This window comes from Lithobates pipiens, unplaced genomic scaffold (genome assembly GCF_037356315.1).
Source record: "Lithobates pipiens isolate NorthernLeopardFrog02 unplaced genomic scaffold, aLitPip1_a1.2 Scaffold_13, whole genome shotgun sequence".
In the NCBI taxonomy this organism is placed as follows: Eukaryota; Metazoa; Chordata; class Amphibia; order Anura; family Ranidae; genus Lithobates; species Lithobates pipiens.
Genome location: NW_027507718.1, coordinates 240,976,723 through 241,000,548, shown reverse-complemented (window position 1 = coordinate 241,000,548; position 23,826 = coordinate 240,976,723). Strand labels below are relative to the sequence as shown.

General features: G+C 46.6%; 1 protein-coding gene across 1 annotated transcript in view; it reads right to left on the bottom strand.

The window, feature by feature from the left end:
* Positions 1-21,603, bottom strand: part of ABRAXAS1 (abraxas 1, BRCA1 A complex subunit) — a 45,719-nt gene extending 24,116 nt beyond the window's left edge. Inside the window, exons 1-6 of the mRNA XM_077476419.1 lie at positions 21,427-21,603; positions 15,416-15,506; positions 12,216-12,252; positions 11,480-11,546; positions 7,261-7,454; positions 3,912-4,031 (exon numbers count right to left, since the gene is read on the bottom strand). Of these exons, the coding sequence (XP_077332545.1) occupies positions 3,912-4,031; positions 7,261-7,454; positions 11,480-11,546; positions 12,216-12,252; positions 15,416-15,506; positions 21,427-21,513 (596 nt within the window). The 5' untranslated portion in view covers positions 21,514-21,603. The remainder of the gene's footprint in view (positions 1-3,911; positions 4,032-7,260; positions 7,455-11,479; positions 11,547-12,215; positions 12,253-15,415; positions 15,507-21,426) is intronic.
* Between the last annotated feature and the right edge of the window lie 2,223 nt (positions 21,604-23,826).

Here is a 23,826-nt window from a genome sequence, read left to right as displayed (position 1 = left end):
CCCTGCAAGAAGGACATCTTTTCTTTGGGTCAGAGCTCTTAGCCTATGAAGAAAAAGACAAAAAAGGGAAAAAAACCAGGGAACCCTTAGTGAGACCCAGTCTCAGCTTTGATAGGGATCACCACACAGGTGCACTGAGAAGAAACCAGTCAGCTTCTAGTGCCCAGACAGGCCCCTTGCCACCAGGGGGGAAAAAAGAAAGGAGAGAGCGAGATCAAACGCCAGGAAATAGAAAAAGAAAGGCAGACTTTAACTGCTGCCTCTTACCTGGGCTTTGCTGGTGCCTGTGCCTGTCCCCACCGCTGCAGACGCTGAATCTTCCATAATCAGCTGTGCAGAGATCCACTTGTGGCTAAACGCCGCCTCCGGAGTCACGCCGTGCAGCTGCACCGGACCGGAAGCGGAAATAGGCACCAGCACCTGTCCTCCCTCCTCCCCCCTGCGTCCACGCCGGAAACGACGTTTCAGCTGACCCGATGACCCGCTCTGTCACTTCCGGCGCGACCGCCGAAAACAAACATGGCGGCGGCACACGCGCGCCGCCGCGCCTATGAACGTGCGGGCCACCGAGTCTTCGGCTCTCTCCGAGCACAAGAGGGGAAGAGGAGCCCGCTTGCTACCGCTGACGAGGCGTGGGTAGGTCGGGAGGACAGCGGGTCTCTAAAGGAGGAAAAAAAGGGAAAGAAGCCTAGTCCCTCAGGAACACCTAAGAGAAACAGACTCCTTCCCGAAAGGTGTTCCCTCCGGGCCGGAGGAAACACAAAAACTGATGTGTGGTAGGGAGGCGCCTCCCTTTAAAGTCTGGAGGAAGAAGGTGTTTCCTAACGAGGAGGGTGGAGTCGCTATCTCTCAGGTGCTGTCCTGAAAGACGCCTTGGGAAAAAAAAAAGAGAAGAGAAGGGAAAAAAAGTCTCATTTAGCGCAACTTTCAAACCCCTGCACATTCAGTGCTTTGGGTAGGGGGGTGGGCATTTTGGGAGCACTAAATACAGCGATTCCAAGCCGCCCAAAAGATGCTGCTTGCAGGACTTTTTCTAACGTCCTACAAGAGCACCGCCAGAGTGTGAAAGCACAGAATGGGAGGCGGTTTTCAGCGCTTTTTAGAGGCTATTGCAAGCACTAAAATGCCTGAAAACTGCCTCAGTGTGGAAGAGGTCTTCAGGTACATCCTTTTGTGGGAAGGGGTCAGTCCCTTTAACCTTCAATTAAATCTTCTGCCATCATTTTACCTTTGGATAGTAAAACTTTTTCTGCCAGTAAATACCTTATACAGCCCACTTCCTGTTTCTCTCTTGTAAAAGGCCTAGGCTTATGACATCATGCACAGCTCTCTCTCTCACGCTCGTGAGTTTGCCAGGAAGGGAGGGGGGGGGGGGGGGTGAGTCATAAGAGGGCCAATGAGAGCTGCAGAGCTGGAGGTTTGCCTCTGTGTGTCTGTGTAAATCCAGGAAGTGAACAGGCAGCAGCTTCAGCTGCCCACAGTTAAAATGGCTGCAGCTAGAGGGAGATTTTTGCAGCATATCTGGTAAGTACAGAATCACAGTATATATCAAATATGCAAAGTGGTTGGAGGGAAGCTTCAGAATAGCAAAGATGTTTTTATTACAAGCTATGTGAGCAGACGGCAGTTCCTCTTTAACCGATTCCTGACCATGTCACACAGATATACTGCGGCACAATGACTCTCCTGGGCGAAATCCCGTACGGGTATGTCCTACCCCTTTTTTCAGCCACCAGGGAGCATGGCGGGGAAACCGATGAGTGTGGCCAGCGGACGCGATCACATGCACGAGCGCCAGCACAGGGATTTGTGTCTGTGTAAGCAAACAAATCCCCGTGCTGTCAGAGGATCCATATTGTTTGTTCCCACTAAGTAGGAAAAACAATACGTCTCCTCTCCTAGTCAGTCCTATCCCCATACAGTTAGAACACACTGAGGGAACACACAATTAACCCCTTGATCACCCCCTAGTGTTAACCCCTTCCCCGTGACATTTACAGAGTAATCAGTGCATATTTATAGCACTGATCGCTATAAAAATGCCAATGGTCCCAAAAAAGTGTCAAGTCTCCGATCTGCCCATCGCAATACCGCTTAAAAATCCGCCATTACTAGTAAAAAAAAAAAAAAAAAAAAAAATGCCATAACTCTTTGCCATAGTTTGGGAGGCTATAACTTTTGCGCAAACCAATAAATATATGCTTACTGCGTTTGTTTTTTTTTGCCAAAAATATGTAGAAGAATATATATTGGCCTAAACTGATGAAGAAATTTGTATTTAAAAAAAAAAAATAAAATAAATGGGGGGGGGGGGGGGGGGGAATATTTATTAAAGCAAAAAATAGTTGTTTTAACAAAATTGTCACAATTTTTTCGTTTATAGCGCAGAGGGGACCAAATACCACCAAAAGAAAGCTCTATTTGTGTGTGTGTGTGTGTGTGTGGGGGGGGGGGGGGGGGGGGGGGACGACACAAATTTTGTTTGGGTACAGCGAACGACCGCGCAATTGTCAGGTTAAGCGGTGCAGTGCCAAATTGTAAAAAGTGGTCTGGTTAGGAAGGGTGTAAAATCTTACAGGGCTGAAGTGGTTAACATATGATTTTTACATTTTGAAAGAGAAGTTCACCTTAAAAAAAATAAAATTGCTGGTAAAAAAAAAATGCATTTACCAATTTTTTTTTTTTTGGAGCCTAGCAAGCTTTGCATTGGCATTAGCAGATCACCGATGTCATGTAGGTCTCCTGCAGACTGCCAGTGTAAGCAATCTGCCTGTACATTATACGGCCAAGCAGTTACACATTGACAGGAAGAATCAATGAACTACCTAGAGAGCTCATCAGTGCTGTGGTAGTTCATCGAGAACTAAAAGCCAACAAGATTTGGGTTCTTGCAGTTCATTCATTTACAGAACTCTGAATGACGTGGCCGGGTCGGCAGAGCTCTGCCCAGCCGTGGATTTGCTGGAGAGTTCAGTGAAGGGCAACCAAATTAATATGGGAACTGGAGGACCTCAATAATGAGGAATGACTACAAGTGCTAAATTTATTCTCCTTGGAGAAGAGACCCATGAGAGGAGATATGATAGCGATATACAAATCTCAACGGTGATACCAGCATAAGTATGAAACTTTTCAGTCCCAGGGAGAGTAAAAGGACACGGGGCCACACGATTAAACTGGAAGAGAAGTGGTTTAAACCTTAAAGCGGAGGTCCGCCAATTTTTTTTTTTTTTTTTTTCAGTCAGCAGCTACAAATACTGCAACTGCTGACTTTTAAAATATGGACACTCACCTGTCCAGGGCGCCCCTGATGCCGATCTGTCGGTCAGCTCTCAGGTGCTGCTGCCGCCATCTCCAGTGAGGCAATCAGGAAATTAAGCCTTGTGGCTTCACTTCCCGATTCCCTACTGCGTATGCGCGAGTTGCGCTGCGCAATCCGTATGGTTTCTGCTGTCTCTGGGACCCATGTGTTTCTATGCCCGGAAGTATATCCAAAATACCTGTATCTTATACAGGTATCTGCACCCCCTTCCCCCTGAAAGTTGCCAAATGTGACACCGGAGGGGGGGAAGGGTTCCGAAAAGCAGAGGTTCCATTTTTTATGTGAACCTTCGCTTTAAGCTGCATAGGGTTTTTTTTTTTTTTTTTTTATTGTCAGGGCGATAAGGATGTGGAATTCTCTTTCATAATTGGTGGTGTAGGCAGGAAGTATGCATAGTTTTAAAAGACTCTTGGACATGCATCTTAGCGAAAACACTATACATATGGGAAATGATTTACACACACACGTTGAACCGGATGGACTGTTGTCTTTAGTATAACTTACCAACAACGATGGCCTAATGTGCTTTACCCAAAATTCAAAAGCAAAAATGCAGCGATTTGTTACCTATAAACAACCTAATGCCCACCTGTGTTTCTTAACAGCTTGGTTAAATCCAAGAGACACACATGATCCAGATAAGGTTTTGTATCCTTGTTGTTCTGACATTCCAAGGTTGGCAATAATTAGAGGAATTTTCTGAAAATCACTGAAACAAAAAATAAAAGTACATTATTTTGTGCATGTGACATATCTTAACCACTTGACAGCCGCGCTATGGTCAAATGACGGCCACAGCGCGGATCTGAATTCCCGGGAGGCCGTCATATGACGGCCTCCCCTGTACATGCCCTACAGGACAAGCACGGAGCGAACTGTGATCACCTCATTTATGCCATCTGACAGTGCCCATGAGTACTACCTATTAATGCCCACCAGTGGTGCCAATCAGTGCCACCTAGAAGTGCTGCCTATCAGTGTAACCCCGCACATGTGATCAAATACCACCAAAAGAAAGCTCTATTTGGGGGGAAAAGAAATGATAACAATGTAATTTGGGTATAGTGTTGTATGACCACGCAATTGTCGCTCAAAGTGTATCAGTGGTGAAAGCTGAAAATTGGTCTGGATAGAAGGGGGGTTTAAGTGCCCAATACGCAAGTGGTTAACATCTGCAAAACCTAAAACTTTCAAAAGAGTAGTGGAAAGAAGAAAAGCAGTGCATGTAAACTTAAGTCGTAAAGGTACATTCTATGCATTAAGATAAAAAGCCTTCGGTGTGAAGAAGCCACCCCAGCACCCAATATTTACCTGAACCCCATCTCTGTCCAGTGATGTCCACGAGTCCCTCGGCCATCCAGGACTCTCCCTCCTGATGAGGCTGAGACACAGCAGCAGCGCCATTGGCTCCCGTGGCTGTCAAAGTCAGTTAACCAATCAGGAGAGAAAGGGGGTGGGGCCAAACGGCAGCTCTGTGTCTGAACACACACACACACAGAGCTGCAGCTCTGCTCAGGTGCCCCCATAGCAAGCTGCTTGGGGGCACTCAACGGGGAGGGAGGGGCCAGGAGCAGCTGAGAAGAGGGACCCGAGAAGAGGATCCAGGCTGCCCTGTGCAAATCTACTACAGAGGGCATGCAAGTATAACTCTTTTTTTTTTATTTTATTGAGACTTTACAATCAAAGGGATTGTAAAGTTAGAAGGTTTTTCTATTCTATGCCTTAAGATAAAAATCCCTCTGTGTGCAGCAGGCCCCTAATACTTACCCAAGATTACTCTCAGGTTACTCTGTCCACGAGTGTCTCAGCCGTTCGAGATTCTCCCTTCTGATTGGCTGAGACACAGCAACAGTACCATTAGTTGCCATTCAGTCAGCTAACCAAATAGGAGAGAGAAGGGTCAGGGTTGAGATTAGTTACTTGTGATGTCTGATACACTGATGGATGGTGGAACAGTACATGGTTGATCACAGGCTCCCTCTGACATGGAATGGGAAGATGGATTTGGGCTTCTTTTAATATCGCAAGCAGATATCCAGCAGCCGACTTCCTCCCCTACCCAACACCACACTCAATACTCTCCTCCTTCTGCCCTGTTACCACTGAGGGAGTTGATAAACTCCTCTACATGGTCCACCTTACCACCTCCCATGCTCACCTTCAGGACTTCTCCAGAGCCTCTCCCATCCCAGTATGTCCAATCAGCCCCTACCCTGTCCACCTTTAGGAGATCCCTGAAAACCCACTTATTTAGGGAAGCCTATCCCACACCCACCTAAGAACTGTACTCAAGCCACCCCTAAGAAATCATCCCCCCAGCTATTACCTTTTGTACTACTACCACCCCCCTCCATTTAGAATGTAAGCTCTACGATCAGGGCCCTCCTGTAATGAACTGTATCGTATGCAGTCCCCCCTCTACATTGTAAAGCGCTGTGTGTGTGTGTGTGTGTGTATATGTGTGTATATATATATATATATATACACACACACACACACACACACACACACATACATACACACATACATACATATACACACACACATAATTGACACACATACATACACACACGGATAATTGAGAAATGCAGCAACTATTCAAGTGTTTTTCAATCAATAGTTAATATGGGATGTGCATTTTTATTTTTAAAGTATCATAGACTCATATTATAGATTTTTTTTTTTTCTTATAATTTTAAAGAAAACTTTTGTGTTTGGAGGTCTCTTACTTTTTACCTGGTTGTTATGCTGATCAAATAGCTTCAGTACATTTGCATTTTGCTATGCATATTAGGAGTTATCAATCCTTGCATGTTCTATATCGGAGACAAAGTATTAAACAATTTGACCAGCATGACAGTCAGGCACCTAGTATAGGATTTCTTTACGGGCACTAGAGCAAGTAATGAGAGGCAGCAGGAGGGCGATCCTTAAAGCGGGGTTCCACCCTAAAGTGGAACTTCCGCTCATCGGAACCCTTCTCCCCTCCGGTGTCACAGTTGGGACCTTTCGGGGGGGAGGGGGGTGCAGATACCTGTCTAAGACAGGTATTTGCACCCACTTCCGGGCATAGACTCCCGTGGGAGTCTATGCCTCTTCCTGTCCCGGCGCGCTGTCTGCTGGGACCCACACGGGTCCCAGAGACAGCGCGGACCATTCCTATTGCGCTGCACGACTCGCGCATGCGCAGTAGGAAACCGGGAAGTGAAGCCGCAACACTTCACTTCCTGATTCCCTCACATAGAATGGCGGCGGTAGCAGCCGAGCGCCAGCCGCTGTAGTATTTATAGCTGCTGGCTTTTAATATTTTTTTTTCCAGCGAAATCCCTCTTTAGTTGTTCTCTAAAGGCTGTAGGTTTTTTACCTTAATGCATTCTCTGCATTAAGGTAATTAAAAAACCACAAAACCACATGAGGTTTGTTTACTAAAGCTGGAGAGTGCAAAATCAGGTGCACTTTTCCATAGAAACCAATCAGTTTCCAGGTTTTATTGCCAAAGCAACACCGACCTCCATTATACTTACCTGAGGCTAATCTTGAAAAGTGCTGTGCACCAGGGCCAAACTGCACTCTGAATCAGGAGTGAGCTCGCACAAGAGCCCCAAAGCAAGTGGCTTACTATGGTGGGCACTCGGTGAAGGGTGGGCTGGGGAGGTCCAGGAGTGGCGGCAGGGGACCTGAAAAGAGGAGGATTGGGGCTGCTATGTGCAAAACTATTAAGTAGCCAAGTAAGGCATGTTTGTTATTTTAAAAAAAATGGGGGAAGCTTTGCTTGTCTGTCTGCCCCCCCCCCCCCCCCTCCATTGCCACATTTGGCACCTTTTGGGGGGAGAGATTACTTGGTTTTGACAGTTCGCCACCCCCTAGCAATCACAGAATGATAACACTATTGTCACGCTGACAATTCTTATTGCTAGCAAGAAATAAACAGAACTTGCCTGTCTTGGGGTTTATGTAAAGCATACTCCATGCGATGGGTCGATTCTTTCTCTGTTGTACACTGTGAGGTGACTAACAAAAATACAAGACCTGGATTGGAAAGGCTCATCTGCAAGTTCTCATGTAGAAGTCTCTCCCTTAGAGTCATTGTCTGACTTGTATTATTTCGAAACTTGTACCATCCAATTACATCCTGTGTTAAAAACAAAAGCAAACAAACACAAAAAACAAACAAAAACACAGAAATAGAAGAATTACAGGCTGGCATCATAATTCACAAAAGTTAAAGCTGAATTCCAGGTAAGGATGTATTCGTTTATACATAGCTTGGACCAATGTGCCAATGTATACATCATAAACATGTTTAATATCAGTGACTCCGCACTAAAATAAAAATTTTCACAAATACTCAAAAAAAAAAAAAAAAATTGAATAAAATTATATATGTATAATGTAGTGAAAAAAATAAAATTGTGTGTGTGCATGTGACCACACCTAAGGATGGCAGCCTTCCTGAAAGTGTGAATACACTCAGACCAATAAAAAGTGAAAAATTTGGGGGCTCCAACATTAAAACACAAAATATTAACCCATCCCAATACACACTCCATTCATGCAAATGATTAAATAAAAAAAAAAAAAATTTTTTTTATATAAATGCAATTCATAACAGTGAATTTTAAAGTGCTTTGAGACCCCTTTCACACTGGGGCGTTTTTCAGGCGCTTTAGCGTTAAAAAAAGCGCCTGTGAAGCGCTTGAAAGAAGCCTCATCTGCAATCCCAATGTGAAAGCCCCAGTGCTTTAAGAGCCCTTTCACAATGTCAGCACCCGAAAAACGCTCGTAAAGCGCCGTTTAAACTAGCAGCACCTTACCAGCATTTTTCGAGTGCTATTGGGGCGCTTTTAACCCCTGCCAGTGGCCAAATAAAGGGTTAAAAGCGACCAAAAATCGCTGCTGCCAAAAGCGCTTTTCAGGCGTTTTGCAGGGGCTTCCCATTGATTTCAATGGGAAGAGGCGCTTTAGGAGCGGTGTATTCACCGGTGCAAAGAAGCTGCTTGCAGGACTTTTTTTGATGCCCTGCCAGCGCAGTGCCTCAGTGTGAAAGCACTTGAGCTTTTACATTGGGATTGCAGTTGCAGCTTCTTTCAGGCGCTTTACATGCGCTTTTCTTTTTTTTTTAAAGCTAAAGCAGCTGAAAAACGCCCCAGTGTGAAAGGAATCTCAGTGTGAAAGCACTCAGGCTTTTACATTGGGATTGCAGTTGCGGCTTCTTTCAAGCACTTTACAGGTGCTTTTTTTAACGCTAAAGCACCTGAAAAAACGCCCCAGTGTGAAAGGGGTCTAAAAGAAAATCAAATCCATAAAATATTGAACCAAAAAAAGATAATACATCTATATCCTAAACAAAGTGACTAAATAATCTTGTGGTGCAGTGAGCATACAATAGTCCATAAAAATTATCCCATGAGTGTGCTCTGGCCGCTCACCTCATATCCTGACCCCTGTTTCACCAGCAGGTCAATATCAGCAGTTCCCCACTGGGGATAATCAAAGGATCTATCTGGCGTGCTGCTCCTCTAGGTCTCAAACTCCTCCCTGTCAGCTGCCTGAGCTTCGGGTCTCTCTTAGGGGTATCGATTATAGAGAGGAACAAAAATAGCAAAATCTAGTGCTCTCTGTTTAAAAATTTTAATGAACCGTTAAAAACATAAGACCGTGGCCATCTCTCTGTTCACAGGATTTGCCCAATATCTGCATAGCCCACACTGCTTAAGTGCTATGTTTGTGGGTACCTTGCCTATGTTTTTATCGGTGCATTAAATTTTTTTTTAAACAGAGCACTAGATTTTGCTATTTCTGTTCCTCTCTATACCAGAGAGAGACCCAAGGCTCAGGTAGCCAACAGGGAGAAGTGAGAGACAGAGGAAAAGTACGCCAGCAGCACGCCAGATAGAGCCCTTGATTATACCCAGTGGGGACCTGCCGTTTTTGACCCGCTGTTGAAACAGGGATCAGAATATGAGGTGAGCGGGTACAGCACGCTCGTGGTAGTGAGCACTTGCATATTTATATGATCTTTTGGCACATTGTGGTGGAGCAACACGTTTGGATGTTTAGAATATTCTTTTGATGTTTGGGATAGGTTTATCTATTTTATGGACTATTGTATGATCGATTTCTGTCACACGTCTCACCCAAAGTTGTCAACAGAAAATCTCACACCTGGTCAATGGGAGCCAGTGGTAAAGTGATCACCAATGTGTTACACTACACTATAAACCCATCCACATTCACCAAATGTGATTTTTAGGGCAGATATTTTCTGCTTATTGGAACCTAAGCCACTGTTCACACTGATGCGATTTGTTGTGCGATTTTGACAAGTTGCACCCTTTTGTCGGCAATGGAACTGTTCAAATCAGTGCAACTCCAGCTTTGCAGTGCCACGCCGTTTTGAAAAAAAAAGGTTTCTGCACTATTTTTGGCGAGTTCGAGTGTGACTTGCATAGACATCTTACAGGAAGTCACACAGATGTCAGCCAAGTATTGACATACAGCTTTGAAATCATGCGACATCAGGTGATTCAGTGTAAAACAGGGGCTAACGGAGGATTTTGTGCCATCCACATTTTTCCTATTCTTCAATGAAAAGTTTCCCAAATTGGTTAATTACTGGTTTAACCACTCTCCTACTGGGCACTTACACCCCCTTCCTGCCCAAGCCATTTTTCAGCGCTGTCGCACTTTGAATGACAATAGTGTGGTCGTGCTACACTGCACCCAAACTAATTTTTTTATCATTTTCTTCACACAAATAGGAGCTTTCTTTTGGTGGTATTTAATCACTGCTGGAGTTTTTTTTTGTAAAAAAAGAAGATGCACCGCCCCGCTGTCATTTGACGGTGGGCGGGCAGCAAGCAGTTAATGATTCACCACTGACTGCTAATAAAGGAATGATAAAAAGCTAATATTTATTAATCAGCATGAACCTTTATTGGAGGTAGGTTAAGTCATGGCAGGCTTTACCTCTCTCAAACTCGGGTCTATCTATGCAAGGTCAACTTTAATATTAAGAATACAGGCCTTGCCTATATGGCAAGTGTCAAGAACAGTGTGTCATGCCTCATACCAATCACAGATTAAAAAAGTGTAATAGAAAATGACATGAAGAAATTAAGTTTGAATCTGACAAGTTGTCGGCATAGACAGACATTTTCATAAGGAGGTCCGCCCACCCCTGCAAAAATTAAAAGCCAGCAGCTACACATACTGCAGCTGCTGACTTTTAATAATAGTACACTTAGCTGTCCTGGTGTCCAGCAATGTTGACACTGCAGCAGTTTTCATCAGCTGTGGGGTGCTCCTGCTGCCATTGTGGGTTAGGGAACCCAGCAGTGTAGCATTACGGCTTCATGCTGGGTTCTTACTGCACGTGCGTGAGGCACCACTGCACTCTCCTACTGGCCCGGTGGCAGGGGAAGGAGGAGGAAGGAGCCAAGCTGCGACATAATGTACCATGGCCCGGACCCCTCTAGAAGTGGGGACAGGATACCTGTTAAAAAGGTATTTTCTTTCCCCCCCGAAAAGGTGCTAAATGTGGCAGTGGGGGGGGGGGGGGGGTGGACAAATGAGCAGAACCCCCACTTTAAAGTGGTTGTAAACCCTTACAAACCACTTTGACCTACAGGTAAGCCTAGATTAAGGCTTACCTGTAGGTCCAAGCAATATCTCCTAAACCTATATGGTTTAGGAGATATTTGCCCGAAAACGGGAACCGCTGTCTACGGCGCATGCGCCGTAGACAGCGGCGCGCAGGCGCACTGAGCGCGGCATTCTCAGCGACGGAGCTGCCGCGCGTGTCGGCTCCCGTGCGCATGCGCAGGAGTGACGTCATCGCGGCTTCACCGAATGACAGTGGCGGAGCTACGAGACCCCACCAACAAGATGGATGCGGCGGACTACAGGGGACAGCGGCGACTTCGCTGGCTCCTGTGTCAGGTAAGTGACACATAATGGGCTACTATGTGATGCATAGTAGTCCATTATGCTTTGCCTTTGCAGGGAATGAAAGAGGAAGTAAACTCATCAGGGTTTACTTCCTCTTTAAAAGGCACATACTAGTAAACTTTGATAATAATAAAGTAATCTTGGAGGAGGTACAGTTACAAATCTTAACATAACATGCCAACCCGCTAATATTTTGTGGTCATTTACCTTTTCTTGGCCAGACAGTAGATTTTGTAATGCAGTTTTGTCCACCTCACCAAGGCCACTGTAAAAACTAAACAGTGATTCGTTGTTAGATATAGATAAGGGTTTGAGATGCAAGTGATTTTAGGAAAAAATTATATAGGGAACCTGTTAGGTTTATAAAACGGTTATAGCTATCAAGAGCAATGGATGTCAAACAATTCTCTAAGTGAGCTCCTAACCACAGTTCATGAAGAAATACATCTCAAGAGTAACCAACTATTCAGATTACAGTACAGTACTAAGCCCTGATGAAAGGAGGGGGGGCTTGTGTGTAATCCCAAAAATGCTTGGGAGTCAACTCTTGATAAGATCTTGATATACAAATTATATCTGAATCCATCCTATAGCTTGGTGCTCTATTTAATGCAAGGGATGAAGCATGCAGCTTTAAAAGAGATACAATCCCATCTGACTGACTTGCTTTCTTTCACAGAGAAGGTGAACATACATTACAATGATCCACAACTACTTGAATTTTCTATACGCAATATGGAACTTGACCATGCATGTGGTAGTCAATTACAGTAAAATAGTCATCATACATATGAATATTCCATCCTGTTTAATTGTGAACTAAAAACTAATCATCGGCTGCATTGATAAAATGTTAAGGTTATCCGCAAATAAACCAGTAATGATTGAGAACCTGGGCCATTAGACAATCTCCAAATGAGAGAGAAACCCCAAAATTACCAACCTGCATAGCCGATAACAGGGAACATGCCTTTGAATATCTGTAAGATAAAAACAGAAAGTTGTCTCATTAGAAGGTGCATAAACGGCTGCATCAAGTGTGCCATTTTATAGTGCCCATAAAGTTGAGGCTGCAATGACACCTGAGCAGATTGTCATGTGTCTTTATTGTAGAGTTTTTTTCCCCCAGAGTAAACATTTTTGTTTTAACCAATGGAAAGCACTAGGGGGAGAAGACTACTTGTTACAGACCAAAAAAAAAAAAAACAACTGAAATATGCCTGAGTCGACATCATACAAATGCACCCGACAGTCATTGGCAAGCAGAGGCTTTGCCTGGACTGGCATTTACAAGTATGCTTTGCACCATGCATACAAGTGTTTTGAACTTTTAATCATTTTGGTAATAACCTAAGCTAAAGTATTCTTAACTTAAAAAAAATATATATACTGTATATATCCAATGCAACAGGAGTATGAACATTTAGCCTTCTCTCACAAAGTAGATTGTAATCAGAGAAGTCCGTTTTACTGCACATTAACACCCAAAGCTGGTTATATGTGGGCAAAATTAAAAATGCTCTGGGACATTAAAAATTAAGCTGGCTGATCAAAAAGAAACAAATGAATTCCCCATAAGCGGGGATGGAGGAATTCTCCCTGCTGTGGCATTGTATTCTGAAAGCAGGGAATCTACAGAATACACAGATGCTGGTGCTGCAACCACTGATAAAATGAAAGTTTTCCAAGAGTCCCGTTTGACAGAAGTGGATCTACAAATTGACTTTTGAACAGGGAAGGCCACACGCAGATCAAAATTTATCCGCTTCCTGTGGCACTGGCTGAATTTTGATCCATCTATGGCAAGCTTTAGAGCAGGCGTCTCCAATCTTTCCAAACAAAGGGCCAGTTAACTGTCCATCAGGCTTTAGGGGGGCCTGGATTTTGTCCAGTGGGAGTAGAAAATGGGCCGGTGTAAGTGGATATAACCAATGCCTCATGTGTACCAAATCACTGGTGTCAGTTTGAGGAATACTCAAACCCAGCTGCTATCTGATCCGCTAAATCCAGATGGATGGTGACCCCATTTTACATCTGTTTGGAGGTTTGGATCAGATAAGATCGGGTGAAACACACAGTGAGCGGAGATGGACCTGTCACCCGCCTGCACAGCGGGGTTCAGCGGAGTCCGCTGAGCGCACAGCCCGTGTGAAAGGACCTGTAATGCCGCGTACACACGATCGGAATTCTCATCGGAAAAAGCTCTGATGGTTTTCCCGACGGAATTCGGCTCAAGTTGTGTTGCCTACACACGGTCACATCAAATTCCGATAGTTTATAAACGCAGTGACGTACAATGGGACTAGAAAAAGGAAGTTCAATAGCCAGTAGCCAATAGCTTCTGTCTCGTAGTTGAATCTGAGCATGCGTGATTTTTGGCGTGTTGGAATTGCATACACACGATCGGAATTACTGATAGAAATTTTTTCCGTCTGGAAAATTGAGAACATGCTAAAAAATTTTGGCTGGCGGAAATTCGGACAGCTAAATTCCGATGGAGCATACACACGGTTGCATTTTCCGATGAAAAGCTCTCGGTATTTTTCTAGCCGGAATTCCGATCGTGTGTACGCGGCATAAGAGTTAAATTTACTAAAACTAGAGCACTCAGAATCTGGTGCAGCTGTGCATGGCAGCTAATCAGCTTCTAACTTCAGCTTGTTCAATTAAGCTTTGACAATAAACCCTGGGAGCCGATTAGTTCTATATAGAGCTGCACCAGGATTTTGGACTCCAGTTTTAGTAAATGAACCCCTTAGGGTCCTTTCACACAGGGTGGATCAGTGCTAATCCGCCCCGTGGATATCCGCTTGCTCAGTGGGGATCGCCGGAGCGATCTCCACTGAGCAGGAAGAGGACAGGTCCGTCTCTGCACACTGCGCAGGGACGGACCTGTAGCAGCACCACTCTCCCCTATGGGAGATCGGGTGACGACGGACCACAGTGTCCATCGTCACCCGATCCGATGACGGATGGAAAAATAGCTTTTTCCTCCATCACACTTTTTCGGATTGGAGCGGGTCGGATGTCAGCGGACATGTCCCCGCTGACATCCGACGCTCCATAGACCTCTATGGAGCATCCGTTCAGGTCTGCCTGAAAAACTGACAGGCGGATCTGAATGGATCGGTAGTGTGAAAGGGGCCTAATTGTTTAATTCTACTGGAGAAGATTCTTATCATTTTTGGGACAATAATTGGGCTTTAGGGGAAAACTGTCTAAGGCCCGGTTCACCATAAGTGCAGGCCGCACATTCCGCTTGCGGGCATCACATCGATCCCAACCCGCCTATGTGTATGTTGGTCTGGCTGTCTTCTGTCAGATGTGCATACTGGAAAACCAGCAGCCGGCTGACTCACAATCAGCGCTCTCAGCCAATGGCAGAGAGCGCTGATCGGAATGTTCTGACTGGGGGGCCGTCCCCCTGTCAGAACACAACAGCTCAGCGGGGGAAATCGCTGGACTAACCTTGCATTTGTTAGTAAAGCAGCTAAGCCTGAAAATCACCAGGAAGAAGCTCCAATTTCAAAGCACCCCTTTCTTCTCTTCAAGGGCGACTGAGGTTTTATTTGGTCTTTTCCTTCACAACTGATTGCGGAGACCCTCTGGATCTACAGTAGCTATTATAAAGTTATACATGCACGATCAGTGTTGGCCTACGCATTGACTGGTTGCATTAAATGTTTTTTATTTTTATTTATTTTTTAACGTAGGTTTTTTTTTGTCATCATTACTTTGTACTACAATACTGTTATTGTTTTCTCTATAGATTAATTTATCTACAATATATGAAACATCTTAAACGGTTTGTAATATACTCACATATGGCAAGAGCCTGGGGGCCCACAGCAGTACAAACCCTCTTTAAAACAGTAAGAAATGATATAGCAGTTTGGGTTTCGTTATTTGCTGACTTATTGATCCAGGGAAAACATTGCAGGGAGGTGCAACACCATGGTGTGCCCTAAACACAGGCTGAGCTTTCCGTTGTCAGAATGGTTAAAGCGTGGAATACGAGAAGTAGCATGAAAAAAGATATATACAAAGACAGCAGGTGATCCCTGCCAAAACTGACATATCTGTTATGGTGGGCCCATGTGCAATCTATCTATATACAAGTAAGGAACACCCAAGAAGACTTACCAATTGTATAAACTACTTCAACATCACTCATTTGGGAGTCAGTTATGCAATCATTTGCTTCTCCTTTCACATCTCCAAAAAGAAATCCTTCCTTTATGATCAAAAGAAAAAAAATAAGTCAGAAAAGTATCATTATTATTATTTTCATATTTTTCTACATTTTATAATATAAACTTCATATGAATATAATATGATGGATTTTACAGCAGAAAAAATAAAAAATGTGTGAATGAGCCCTAGGAGTTTTATGAGTTTGTCAAGATCAAAAGCAAAATGGAAAACATTAACCTGTATTACATGTTTCTGCACGGTATGTATGTGACGGTTCTCATTTTCCCTGGTCATGACATAGCTAGTAGTAGTTCATTCCATACAACTGAACCTGTTCTGTAATGCTGAAGATGCTTTGCTGCTTGTCCAAGCTGCTAAACAGACTACTGACATTTATCTCTAGTCAAAACATGTTTGCTCATTTTGGACAGAATGGGAAACAGTCAGAACTTCCTAGCCAAGGGTCGTCACACTTACGTGATGCAGAAAGAACAGCGAATCCCGTTTCACACAAGGCATTCAAATAGCACAGCGTTTGTGCATCTCGCTGCCGGGGGTCAATGTTAAATAACGACGCCCCAAAACAACTTGCAAAATGCAATGCAATTGCCAGAATGGAGTGAATACCCATGCGATCCGATTCAGGTGCAGCAAAAAAAAAAAGTTCAGAGCCATTCATTTGGTGCAGATCGCAGCGGGCAGACATCACATGTGATCTGCACAGGAATGCGTTGCGATTCCTGGACGAATCACATGCAGTGTCCCACACCACACAAGTGTGAACCCAAGCCAAGGTTTTTTTGCTGCCCATTTCTCTCAACCCCTTTCACACAAGCGATCTGATCAGGGCCACTTATCAGTTTTTCAGGGCCCTCCAAGACATTTATGGCGGATGTCAGCGGACCTGTCATCCGATCCTGTCTGCCAAAAACAGACGGCTCTTGGAGACATATTCCCCATCCATCTGGCTGATCGGATCCAAATGGCAAGGAGGTCCGTTTCCATCCGATTGCCCCATAGACGGGAGCGGGCTGCGTTGTCTGTGCTCAGCGGACACGGACCCATCATCTGTCTGCTCAGCAGGGATCAGCGGAGAGATCCCCCGCTAAGCAAGTGGATACCTCTTCATGGAGGGGCCCGTGTGAAAGAGGCTTTTGGGAGATTCTTTTCATTCCATTCATTTCAATGGGGAGATGCAGATGCAGTTTTTAAACATGCACCAAAAATGCAGCATGCAGGACTTTTTAAAAATACATCGCACCCACTAGTGAAAAGAGTTTCATAGGATTTAAAGGGATACATTTTTAATTACTCTTTTTTTCCCCCCCAAAGACAATTATTGGGTACGCGCCCTTCTTTACAGTTGTTTAATATACTGTACCTTTTGGATAACCTGTACCTGCATGACGTTGTATGTAACTACATGTGCCAGATGGTTTGTATATTGTTCCGTTTGTTCCTTGCTTAAAGGGTAAGTTCACCTTTACAGAAAAATCTGTAAGGTGAACTTACACCGGACCCCCCCCCTCAACAACCCCCCCCCCAGCAAGAAGGTGGTCCTGTGTAAGATTTTTCTGTAAAAGGTGAACTTACACTTTAATAAACATCATGGGAAAAAAAAAAAAAGAAGTACTACCAGGTCAGTGTGAATGGGCCCTTAGGGACAAACTCAGGAAACTCTGACAAGGTTCTAAGGTTTGAATACTCTATACAAAAAAAAAAAAAAAAACATAAAAAAAAAAAATGTTTTGGCTAGCATGGGTGCTCAATCTAGGGTCCTCCAGCCTTTGCGGAACTACAACTCCCTTCATGCCTCTGTGCCTTTGGGAGTCATGTTTGTAACTGTCATCAACTTGAGCACCCATGGGCTGAGAACCGGTTCACACAGGGGCGACTCAGATCCGACTTCAGGTCGCCCCTAGTCGCGCTACATGTAAAAATCAATGTAAGTGAATGAGAGCCGTCTTAAATGCACACTACTGAAGTCGCTCCGACTTCAGAAAAAGTTCCTGTACTACTTCTATCCGACTTGTAGGCGACTGGTACCCATTGATTTCAATAGAGGTCGCCTCCAAGTTGGATCTCCGTCTATACGGAGGCGACTCTCAGAGAATTATCAGCTCTCAAAAGTGAACTCCACACCAAATTTATAAAAAAATAAATAAAAAATTGGCGTGGATTCCCCCTCCGAGAGCATACCAGGCCCTTAGGTTTGGTATGGATTTTAAGGGGAACCCCCTACACCAAAAAAACGGCGTGGGGGTCCCCCCAATCCATATCAGACCCTTATCCGAGCACGTTACCCGGCCGGCCAGGAAAGGAGATGGGGACGAGCGAGCCCCCCTCCCCACCCCAAAGCACCTTGTCCCCATGTTGATGAGGACAAGGGCCTCTTCCAGACAACCCTGGACGTTAGTTGTCGAGGTCTGCGGGCGGGGGGCTTATCGAAATCCGTGAGCCCCCTTTAATAAGGGGGCCCCCGGATCGAGGCCCCCCACCCTATGTGAATGAGTATGGGGTACAATGTACCTTTACCCATTCAACTGTGAAAAAAAAAGTAAAAAAAAAAAAAAAAACACAACACACAAGGGTTAAAATAGTTTATTGCACAGCTCTGGGGGTCTTCTTCCTTCTTCGGGGGGGTCTTCTCGCCTGACTCCTCCACTATCTTCTGCTCTTTTGCTAGCTCTTTTACTAGCGGAGGAGCCGGCTTTCTTCTTCGCCGCCGCCCTCTTCTTCCGACTTCGGGGGTCTTGTCCCCCTCTTCAGTTCTTCTTGCCGGGCCTCCGCGCCTTCTTCTAGCTCTTTTACAGGCAGTGGCCCGGTCTTCTGTCACCGCTGCCTTCTGTTCTTCTCTTCTTCTGTTCTTCAGATGTTGCCTCGTCGCTGTCTCCGGTCACAATGACAGGACACGCGGCGACTTATATAGGGACATCACCGGATGATGTCCCCGCCCATTATGATGTCACAGTCCCAGCATCCTCGCCGCATGTCCTGTCATTGTGACCGGAGACAGCGACGAGGCAACATCTGAAGAAGAGAAGAACAGAAGACAGTGGCAGAAGACCGGGTCTTCTCGCTGGACTCCTCCGCTATCTTCTGCTCTTTTACTAGCGGAGGAGCCCGGATTTCTTCTTCACCGCCTCCCTCTTCCGACTTCAGGGGTCTTGTCCCCCTCTTCGGTTCTTGTTGCCGGGCCACCACGCCTTCTTCTAGCTCTTTTACAAGCGGTGGCCCGGCAAGAAGAACCGAAGAGGGGGACAAGACCCCTGAAGTCGGAAGAGGGAGGCGGCGAAGAAGAAATCCAGGCTCCTCCGCTAGTAAAAGAGCAGAAGATAGCGGAGGAGTCCAGCGAGAAGACCCCCAGAGCTAGGCAATATACTATTTTAACCCTTGTGTGTTGTGTTTTTTTTTTTACAGGTGAATGGGTAGGGGTACATTGTACCCCATTCTCATAGGGTGGGGGGCCGGGATCCAGGGGCCCCCTTATTAAAGGGGGCTCACGGATTCCGATAAGCCCCCCGCCCGCAGACCCCGACAACCAACGGCCAGGGTTGTCGGGAAGACGCCCTTGTCCTCATCAACATGGGGACAAGGTGCTTTGGGGTGGGGGGGGCCGCGCGGCCCAAGGCACCCCCCCATGTTGAGGGCACATGGCCTGGTACGGCTCATGAATGATCCGCATTACACAGCACAGAGGCAAAAAGTACAGAGCCAATCTAAGTGGCTCCGTGATCACAGCAATTCCAAATGTAAACAAAGCCTTCTCCTTTCTGCCTCTGCCAGCACTGGAATTCCCACTGCGCAAACCCACAGACACCAGGGCTGCCTAGGAATATAATTACAGGTCATGTGACTGCCTGGTAATATCATTCCATGTTATGTCCCTGATAATTAGGGATAAGCTCAGGTGCATTCAGATAATAGTCTGAACCCACCTGAACTATCCTGCCAGGAAGCTGTCAGTGCACACCGCCAATCATAAGTTGGCGAGGCATTCCCTGCAGCGACAAGGAGCCTGTGTATATGCAGCTGTGGGGCGGGGATTGCCTCAACCACTTATGATTGGTGATACGCAGTGACAGCTTTCTAGCGGGATAGCTCAAGCAGGTTTGGACTAGGATCTGCACCTGAGCTCATCCCTAACAGTAATATTCCATGTCACGAGACCGCGAACGCCATCCATTGTTATTTGAACAAAATCCATGGGATGTGACTGTCTGGTAATACAAGCCCACATGATGCGAGTAGATCACCCGTACCGATAGGAAGCCCCCCCCCCCGTACACAAGTCACGTACCGATAGGAAGCCCCCCCCGTACACAAGTCACGTACCGATAGGAAGCCCCCCCCCGTACACAAGTCACGTACTCGATAGGAAGCCCCCCCCCCGTACACAAGTCACGTACCGATAGGAAGCCCCCCCCCCGTACACAAGTCACGTACCGATAGGAAGCCCCCCCCCCGTACACAAGTCACGTACCGATAGGAAGCCCCCCCCCGTACACAAGTCACGTACCGATAGGAAGCCCCCCCCCGTACACAAGTCACGTACCGATAGGAAGCCCCCCCCCGTACACAAGTCACGTACCGATAGGAAGCCCCCCCCCGTACACAAGTCACGTACCGATAGGAAGCCCCCCCCCGTACACAAGTCACGTACCGATAGGAAGCCCCCCCCCGTACACAAGTCACGTACCGATAGGAAGCCCCCCCCCGTACACAAGTCACGTACCGATAGGAAGCCCCCCCCGTACACAAGTCACGTACCGATAGGAAGCCCCCCCCCGTACACAAGTCACGTACCGATAGGAAGCCCCCCCCCGTACACAAGTCACGTACCGATAGGAAGCCCCCCCCCCGTACACAAGTCACGTACCGATAGGAAGCCCCCCCCCCGTACACAAGTCACGTACCGATAGGAAGCCCCCCCCCGTACACAAGTCACGTACCGATAGGAAGCCCCCCCCCGTACACAAGTCACGTACCGATAGGAAGCCCCCCCCCCGTACACAAGTCACGTACCGATAGGAAGCCCCCCCCCCGTACACAAGTCACGTACCGATAGGAAGCCCCCCCCCGTACACAAGTCACGTACCGATAGGAAGCCCCCCCCCGTACACAAGTCACATACCGATAGGAAGCCCCCCCCCGTACACAAGTCACATACCGATAGGAAGCCCCCCCCCCGTACACAAGGCACGTACCGATAGGAAGCCCCCCCCCCGTACACAAGTCACGTACCGATAGGAAGCCCCCCCCGTACACAAGGCACGTACCGATAGGAAGCCCCCCCCCGTACACAAGTCACATACCGATAGGAAGCCCCCCCCGTACACAAGGCACGTACCGATAGGAAGCCCCCTGTACACAAGGCACGTACCGATAGGAAGCCCCCTGTACACAAGGCATGTACCGATAGGAAGCCCCCCCGTACACAAGGCACGTCCCGATAGGAAGCCCCCCGTACACAAGGCACGTCCCGATAGGAAGCCCCCCGTACACAAGGCACGTCCCGATAGGAAACCCCCCCGTACACAAGGCACGTACCGATAGGAAGCCCCCCCGTACACAAGGCACGTCCCGATAGGAAGCCCCCCCCCGTACACAAGTCACGTACCGATAGGAAGCCCCCCCGTACACAAGGCACGTCCCGATAGGAAGCCCCCCGTACACAAGGCACGTCCCGATAGGAAGCCCCCCGTACACAAGGCACGTCCCGATAGGAAACCCCCCCGTACACAAGTCATGTACCGATAGGAAGCCCCCCGTACACAAGGCACGTACCGATAAGAAGCCCCCGTACACAGGGCACGAACCGATAGGAAGCCCCCCGTACACAAGTCACGGACTGATAGGAAGCCCCCTACAGTCATGTACTGATAGGAAGCCCCCCGTACATCAGTCATGTACTGATAGGAAGCCCCCCTACAGTCATATACTTTGTCTCCCTCACTCACCGAGTCTGAGGCGGAGTTGACATGATGGAAAGCGAGAGCACTAAACACAACCCCGGACACGAGTGCCTGCGTACTCTCCCTGGCCATGGTGCCCCAGACACCCTCCGAACACTACAACCGACACACACCATGGAACAGGAAGTGTCCGGGCTCATTATTCCCCACACTGTGCTGGGAGGGCGGGCTGTCCTGTACCACTCTACACGGAGCATCACTGACCTCTAGCGGCCAAAACATAGAAAGACACTTCCAGCTAAAAGCCCATTATTTCTTTCTTTTTTGCAATACACCACTGTTACTCTAACCACTTCAGGTCTGGAAGGTTTTACCCCCCTTCATGACCAGGCCATTTTTTTTTTTCCATACACCACTGTGTCGCTTTAACTGATAATTGCGCGGTCGTGCAACGCTGCACCAAAATAAAATTGATGTTCCTTTTCCCCCCCACAAATAGAGCTTTCTTTTGGTGGTATTTGATCCCCTCTACAGTTTTTATTTTTTATTTTAGCCCTTGCACAGACCAAGTAAGTATAACAACGTGTTTGTTATTTTTGTTATTTTCATTTAAAAAAGCACAAACCTTTACAACCACTTTAAGGGAATTCCCCCAGGTCACCTTTGCAGCCCTGGTAGTTCGGCCACTGCTTACCACATGCCTATTGCTGTCACAAGGGATGTTTACATTCCTTGTAACAGCAATAAAAAAAACAAAAGCGACAGTGTAAAAAACATAAATAAATAAAAAAAGAAAGTGTCCCTGCCCCCTGCGCTTGCACGCAAAGGGTAACGCACAAACGGAAACACTGATCATCCCACACATTTGAAGGATTCACCATGCACGTCAGATCATGGGCAGTAATTCTAGCACTAGACCTCCTGTGTATATCTGAAGTGGTAACCTGTAAAGGCTTTTTAACCACTTCCCGACTTGTGCAAGCCGATGTACGGCGGCAGAATGGCACAGGCAGGCATATTGGCGTACAGGTACATCCAATTTTAAATGCCGCCCTGCCATCGCGAGCGCGCCACCGGCGGCCTGCTCCCATGCCAGTCGGGACCCCCATGAGTCCGGTCACGGGTCCCGCGGACTCGATCACTGCGGGCATACCCGCGATCGTCTCACGTGGCAGCTGAACTGGGAGATGCCGATGTAAACAGCAGATCCCCGTTCTGCCTAGCAACAAGTGACGCTGATCTCTGCTCCATGTGATTGGAGCAGAGATCAGTGTTCACTAAATGAAAGCCCAGCCCCCCACAGTTAGTAACACACCCCTAGGAACACTTAACCCCTACACTGCCACCCACTGGTTAACCCCTTCACTGCCAGTGTCATTTACACAGGAATCACTGTATGGTTCACAATGGTCCCAAAAATGTGTCAAAAATGTCCGATGTGTCCGCCATAATGTCGCAGTCACAATAAAAATCACTGATCGCCGCCATTACTAGTAAAAAAAAAAAAATATTAATAAAAATGTCATAAAACTATCCCTATTTTGTAAACGCTATAACCTTTGTGCAAACCAATCAATAATCGCTTATTGCGATTTTTTTTACCAAAAATATGTAGAAGAATACGTATCGACCTAAACCAGTGATGGCGAACCTTTTTGAGTCTGAGTGCCCAAACTGAAATAAATAAGTTGGTTTTGTGTTGTAAAGTGCCAACACGGCAATTCGCACAAGTGGGGTGCTGAGCAAAAGAGAGGGGGTGTGTGAGAGAGATGGGGGTGTGTGTAAGAGAGAGAGGGGGTTGTGAGACAGAGAGAGAGAGAGAGAGGACACATAGAGAGAGAAAGGTGACAGAGAGTGAGGGGGGGACAGATAGATAGAGATAAGGGACACACACAGAGAGGGGGGACACACGGGGGGCAGAGAGATAGGGGGGACAGAGAGATGGGGGGACAGAGAGGGAGGGGTGTGAGAGATGGGGCAGAGAGAGAGAGACACACACAGAGAGAGGGGGGACAGAGAGAGAGCGCGAGAGAGAGAGAGAGAGAGAGATAGAGAAAGAGAGAGAGAGGGGGGACAGAGAGAGAGGGGGGACAGAGAGAGGGGGGCAGAGAGAGAGGGGGCGACAGAGAGAGAGAGGGGGGGGACACTCTTTAGAGCTTCAGTGGTCAATGATCACGTATATCACCGGTAACAACATCAAAGAGAAAGAGATGCCTCCATAGCGTAAAACCATTCGGATAGTTTATTAAAATAAAAGTATCACACTTACATTAAAATATCTTTATATCAGCATCAAAACAGAATCAAACAACGTAATAATAAGGGCCCACTTAGGCTCGATTTACATCTATTCATGTTGCTTTTGAGCGTTTTTGCATTGTTTTTTGCGGTACTTGTCATGTTTTTGAACACACGTTTTTACCGCGATTTTGCTGCGGTTTTTTT